Below are 7,070 nucleotides of genomic sequence, written 5' to 3' on the forward strand. Positions count from 1 at the left end.
CCTAGTTCAATGACCATGGGATAACTGTGCTTGATTGGCCAGCAAACTCGCCTGACCTGAACCCCATAGAGAAGCTATGGGGCATTGCCAAGAGAGAGATGAGAGACATGAGACCGAACAATGCAGAAGAGCTGAAGGCCACTATTGGAGCATCCTGGTCTTCCATAACACCTCTGCAGTGCCACAGGCTGATAGCATCCATGCCACGACGCATTGAGGCAGTAATTCATGCAAAAGGGGCCCAAAGCAAGTCCTGAGTATGCATGATTATACTTTTCAGAGGGATTCTTTTAAGAAAGTCCTTTGTTTTATTTTTTTTTTTAATGTAATATTCTAATTGTAAAATAAATTTTGAATTTGGGGTTTTCATACGCTGAGGTTTTTCATAAGCTGTAAACTGTCATCAAAATGATAACAAACAAAGGCTTGAACTATCTCACTTTGCATCTAATGAGTCTAATAGGCCTATAGTTTCACATTTTAAGTTGAATTACTGAAATAAATGAACTTGTGCACTTTTTCTAATTTTTCGAGTTTCACCTGTCCTATATACTGGCTCCGGGTCTACTCTGCAGCCTCCCCCTACTCGGTGTAAATGCAAGCTGGGCGCTTCTCATTCTGAACAGTCAGACTGAACTGCACTGCTGCACCGTCATTTACTTGGACTCCAGGCATATCTGGAGAGGGGAAATAATGTAACGCTTTAAAAGTAGCTCGCAGTTACAGGTATTGTTTGCAGATATTAAGAATTATAAGTGTGCGCGTGTAGTGTTAGCGACGTATGCCATTGTATTTAGCGAATTTTGCCTATAAGTGCTTTAATGTGCATTGTGTAGCCTACTTTTCAATCAGTAGTAACGAAGTGAAGGAATGTTGAATCAAATGAACGAGTCGCAGCTTCCCGGAGGCTCTTTGGCTTTACAGTTTTTTACAATCGCTATGACAGTTTTTTCAATACATTTAACAAGTTTCCTAAACTCTTAACACGGTTAGCACAACATCCGTCTTTGTAAGCTATACAATTAACACATTTCTTGTTGCTTTGACACAAAATGCATACAGTTAACACAAATTTAAAATGCTTGAACTTCTTATACACACAAGCTCAACCAAGACCAAAACTATGTAATTTTACAGTCAAATTTACAAATGCTTTCACACTGTATGTCAGAACAGATAACATCATGTTCTAAACATAACTTATATAGGCTAAAGTCAAAGTGAACAGCTGATCATATTGTGAATTGAAATACAAATATATGCCCTGTATTGTATTCCATTGCTACTGAGAAACAGCTTATTGAAGTTATGCAAATATATAAATTACAGCTGATTCCAAAGCACACTCAGGTGTTGAGGTTCTTTCAATCGCATGATCATATGTTATAAAAGAGGACTCTTTGGGCTGATCTTGTGTGGAAAAGGAACAATATAGAGCAACACAAAGAAAGAAAGAAAGAAAGAAAGAAAGAAAGAAAGAAAGAAAGAAAGAAAGAAAGAAAGAAAGAAAGAAAGAAAGAAAGAAAGAAATGCCTGCACGAGGGAGAGGAAGACAAGGACCAGGACAAGGGAGCGGAGTGGGGCAAGTACCAGGACAAGGGAGAGGAGTGGGGCAAGTACCAGGACAAGGGAGAGGAGTGGGGCAAGGACCAGGACAAGGGAGAGGAGTGGGGCAAGTACCAGGACAAGGGAGAGGAGTGGGGCAAGTACCAGGACAAGGGAGAGGAGTGGGGCAAGTACCAGGACAAGGGAGAGGAGTGGGGCAAGTACCAGGACAAGGGAGAGGAGTGGGGCAAGTACCAGGACAAGGGAGAGGAGTGGGGCAAGGACCAGGACAAGGGAGAGGAGTGGGGCAAGTACCAGGACAAGGGAGAGGAGTGGGGCAAGTACCAGGACAAGGGAGAGGAGTGGGGCAAGTACCAGGACAAGGGAGAGGAGTGGGGCAAGTACCAGGACAAGGGAGAGGAGTGGGGCAAGTACCAGGACAAGGGAGAGGTCTTGCGGTAATGTCCTTTTGCAAATAAAGTCTTTACTGCAGGAATTCTGTCTCTGTGTCTTTTTCTTTTTTTCTTTTTTTTTCATAAACTGTACATAAAGTTACTCTGAGATGGTCATTCATTTTTTTGTATTGAATTTCTGCAGCAAAGGAAACAAAATGCATGCATTTACTAAACTCAACAAAACAAAAATGTAGAGAGGCTTCAAAAGAAACTACAGTGCAAAACACAAATACACATAGCATAATGCAGTTTCTGTAATTTGAGCTGATGTTAGTGTTTTTTTTGTCATTGTGTTATGATTGACTAAATGTTCCTGTTGGAAGAGAACATGTGTTAGTGTTTTGAATAATTATTTGATTTTGAAACATGTTTGCAGTGTTTTGTTAGACATAGTGTATTGTGTTAGTGTATTATTGTATTTTGAAAATTAGTTTTGGAGTTTAGTTTACAATGTGTGATTTTGAGCATGAAATTAACCGTTTTGCCAATTGTGTGTTTTAGGTGTGTTGGTGTGTTAAGAGTTTAGGAAAATTGTTAAATGTATTGAAAAAACTGTCATAGCGATCGTAAAAAACTGTAAATGACGCCTACCGAATATTGCTTATTCATTTTTCGTAGCCTACCTCTGTACAGAATAGCGACATCATACATAGGCTACACGACAACGTTTCCATATCGTAAAGGTACTGTTACTATTTCGTCTATTTTTCTATTTTAATTTACGAGTAATGAACATCACCAGGGATAATTCTGCAATTGTGTTGATTTAGGTGAGGCAAGTCAAACAAAACTTAGATTAAGGAAGCAAATAATGTTTACAGCGTACTGAAACGTGTTGAACACTGTTTAGGCTATTTATTATTTTTTATGTAAGCTTATAAATATATTTTGATTAATGACAAATAATGAAGTGTGAGATGATAAAAAATCTTTTTAAAGTGAAATCGGCAACACTTTACAGTAAGGTCTCATAATAAATGCATCAGGTAACATTAACTATAACATCGAACAAACTATTTTTACAGCATTTATTAACTTTTCTGGCTGTTAATACAAATGTCCATGTTCATGTTAGTTTGTATTCATTTTGGTTTTGTGCATTTTTTTTAAACCAACATTTATACAGTTTTCTAAAAACGAATTAATGAAGCTAAAATGTGTCATTAATCAAGTAAAAAATACTTGAGTTAGAGTTGAATTTTGAGATGATTAATTAAGATGGGATATTCTATCTGATCTGAACAAAACTTGTCTGTCTTCTTGGCCTCTGGTTTTCTTGACAACAAAATAGCTTCCTGGTTACAGATATTTACTATTTTTATTTTAATAGTTGCTTTTTTTGCAATAGTTCACAGACAGTTAAACCACTTTTTTTTTTAATTCGAAATTATCAAATGTCTTTATTTTTTTCTTAATAAAACATTCCTACCTCTTGAATAGCCTAGTAGAAGTAACAATGATATAAACCACTGTAGAATCCATAATGAGAGAACAATGTCTTCAGGAAGTTATTCTTTGTTGTTTATCATCAGTCTTCATCAGTTGTTTTACGTGGGATTCTTTTTTTGTTTGTACTTGTTTATTGTTGATAGTGCAAGACCATGACTATCATTACATAGGCCTACTTTCGGGGGTTAGTTCAGTTGTGTCAACTTGAAAATCCGGTTTGATGAGCCATGAAAAAAAAGAAGTGAAATCCCAAGCTTTTATTTATTTATTTGCAGAACATATTCAAACATAATCAGTGGAAAAACATGGTCAAATCTATAATAAAAATGTACAATAACAAAATACTATAAACATGGATATCTTTACACAGATATGGAAAAGCACAATATTAAGGTTAAATCATATCTTTAAATTGTCATAAAGCATCATAAATGGTGTGCTTTTTTGTTGTTTATTAGTCTGAGGGATGAAATAAGAGAGTTGAATTCAACAAGGAAACACGTACATTGTTATTATACCTTTGTTTATTCATATTCTTTGTGTATTTAAGTTTAGAAACCAGTCTGATGCACCTATGAAATGACCAATATGGTCATTTTTGGTGAAAATAAAACTTGAAATGGATGTTGCCCCAATGTGATTCTCCTTAAATCAGCAGTAAAAGAGTTTTTGTTTGTTTGTTTGGTTTTGACACATTTCTTTGCTTTTTTCTACAGATGGAAAAAGACAGATTTAAGGCACTTCTTTCACTATCATTTATTGTCACTGTTTTTGGCATGCTGGTTTTAGTGTACATGAATAGTCTTACAAATGACATACACTACACTCCTCCAACAATAAGAGCTCCTCCAACAAATAATAAACTAAAAATCCTGGAGGCTTCAAATTCGATAACGCCCATCAATGGCTCAAAGCACTTCATGGTGTCTGCGTTTATCGACCACAGACTGGACGGGGTCATTCGAGTCATCAGCATAATCAACAGAAACAGTCTTCAGCCACTTTACTGTGTTTACTGCAGCACTGAACATGACTGCAGAACTGTTCAGGCAGATGTCCAGATACACACTGACCATTTTAGCTTTCCGTATGGTGCCTCAGATGTGATTTGTAAAGGTAAACACGTGCAAAATGCAACACATGTCCTCATACTGTCTCAACTGACCACTGTCCTCAATCTGTCCTCAACTGACGAGAAAGATTCAGTTAACCCCAAGATGGAGTATCTGCCAATTCGAAATAAGGTGGCAAGAGAGACTTTCAAGTTTAACTTCACGATTTGCATCTCCAGCCTTTTTGGTGACTACAACAATGTACTGCAGTTTGCTCAAACTATGGAGATGTACAAGCTTCTGGGTGTACAGCACGTGGTCATTTATCAAACCAAATGTGGACCAGACCTGGAAAAGCTCTTAAAACATTATGAAACAGAGGGGATATTGGAGATTGTTTCATGGCCTATCGACAAGTTTCTAAACCCATCCTCAGGCTGGAACATCAAGACGCACAAGGGCGATATCCATTATTATGGTCAGTTAGTAACACTCAACGAGTGCATTTACAGGCACATGTATCAATCCAGGTACGTTCTCCTGAATGATATCGATGAGATCATAATGCCGTACAAACACACCAATTTACCACGTCTTATGGAGGATCTTCAGTCTGCTCATCCCAATGTTGGGGTGTTCCTCATAGAGAACCACATATTCCCCAAAACACAGTTTGAGGACAGTGGGAAGTTCAAACGAGCAGAATGGAGTAATATTCCTGGTATCAATATCATGGAGCACATTTACAGAGAACCTGATCGAAAGAACATTTTCAATCCCACAAAGATGATTGTCAACCCAAGGAAGGTGCAGCAAACCTCAGTGCATTCCACTTTGAAAGAAATTGGAGGTTGTTACCATGTACCGTTTAATGTATGTAGGATTGTTCATGTGAGAGTCCCACTTCAGGGACATCTTACCAAAGAACAACTGTTTGTAGACAAAAGAGTCTGGGACTTTGAGCAAGAACTAATACCGAACGTTGACCACACGTTGAAGCTTTCTGGTCTCCTGAAGGTTTCCAGTTGAAATGTTTGTATTAATGTAAATAAAGCCTAAAATGTATTGAAATTGTATTATTTTTTTTTTAAATAGGCATAACTGTAGGAATTTGACTATTGAAACTTTCACTTAAACCCAGTCACATGCCATTCAAAAACATTTTTCTGTCATGTCAACCAGCTACTCATGGTGGAGCAAAAGCAAGTTAGCAAAATTAATATGATAATATTCAATACAAAGATTACTGCAATCACACTGTGTATGTGAAGCCAATGCTTTAAGCATAAATCACTGAATTTGGGGGAAATTAAAATATATGGATTTGTCAAAAGAAAATATTTTGATACTCTGATATCAGCTCTTAATAAAAACAAATTCCAATGTGATGTTTACTAAAGTCATTTTTGCTTATTCATGGTTGAATCGGACCATCAAAGATCAGCAGCAAAGACATTAGTTAATAAAGTACTTAATATAAGGTAGCCGAGCATCTCTGAACACACACCACATTGAAGCTTAAAGCAGATGGGCTACAGCAGCAGAAGACCACACCGGGTGCCACTCCTGTCATCTAAGAACAGGAAACTGAGGCTACAATTCATACAAGCTCACCACAATTGGACAAATGATGGGAAGAATTGTGAAAATGTTGTCTGGTCTGATGAGTCTCGTTTTTTGCTAAAACATTCACATGGTAGTCAGAATTTGGTGTAAACAACACCATGCTCATGGCGGAGCAACAGTAAGTTGGTAAAAATTAATATGTTTATACTGTAACAACGTAGCCAATAACACATGATTTGTGTTCAAAGGTGTGCTTGTGACAAATGACTTATTATCCTGCAAAATAAAAATAAATAAAATGGTGACTGCAATATGAAAGATTATTCCATTGACACTGTGTATGTCAAGCTAATGCTTCAAGCATAAATTACTGAATTTGGGGGAAATTTAAATATGTTATATGGCTTTTAAAAGAAAAATATTTTGATACTCCAATATCATATATCACTTTAAAAAGGAAATCCCCAAAAGTAACTAAATGGAGAATGTGTGGTCTTTCCATATGGTTTAAAGCTTATGTTCATAAAAAGTCCATGGTCATAATGTTACATGACTTTTTCTCTTTTTTGAAATGACCTGTGTGATCATGGCCATGGAAGATACAAACCCAACACTGGATAAATAACCTATATATTTGTTTAGACAAAACTAATGTTGATGTGTGGATCTCTATGTTTCGGCCTATATATAGCTACTTTATGGACAAGCTCTTTGTGAAATGAATTTTGCACATGCAAATATCTGGTAAAATATTTTTACAACCAGACATGAACATAAGTTGCAATGCAATATATTTTAGGTAGATACACATTATTACTATTTTGCGCACAAAAAGTAATAGTAAATGTAAAAGTTGATAAACTTAAGGTTGAGCCACAGTAGTCACTTGGACTATTTTAAACATAGTCTTTACTAACTTTCTGGGTCAGCAAGTTTCAATTACAATAGAAGCCTATTGAGGAGTGATCCAGCTCTCAGATTTAATAAAAAATATCTTAATTTG

The 7,070-nt window shown here is 36.5% G+C and overlaps 1 protein-coding gene across 2 annotated transcripts; it reads left to right on the forward strand.

The window, feature by feature from the left end:
- Positions 1 to 2,612: 2,612 nt before the first annotated feature.
- LOC307011341 (uncharacterized protein) lies at positions 2,613 to 5,530 on the forward strand (the record flags this gene model as incomplete). Of its 2 annotated transcripts, none has more annotated exons than XM_079636872.1 (2): positions 2,613 to 2,683; positions 4,166 to 5,530. In XM_079636872.1, the coding sequence occupies exon 2, from the start codon at positions 4,166 to 4,168 to the stop codon at positions 5,528 to 5,530; it is 1,365 nt and encodes a 454-aa protein (XP_079492998.1). In that variant the 5' UTR covers positions 2,613 to 2,683. The 2 variants fall into 2 exon arrangements, with proteins under 2 accessions (XP_079492998.1, XP_079492999.1); XM_079636873.1 differs by having other exon boundaries at positions 2,668 to 2,770.
- Between the last annotated feature and the right edge of the window lie 1,540 nt (positions 5,531 to 7,070).

Source organism: Phoxinus phoxinus (genome assembly GCF_949152265.1).
Source record: "Phoxinus phoxinus genome assembly, chromosome: 15".
NCBI classification, from domain to species: domain Eukaryota; kingdom Metazoa; phylum Chordata; class Actinopteri; order Cypriniformes; family Leuciscidae; genus Phoxinus; species Phoxinus phoxinus.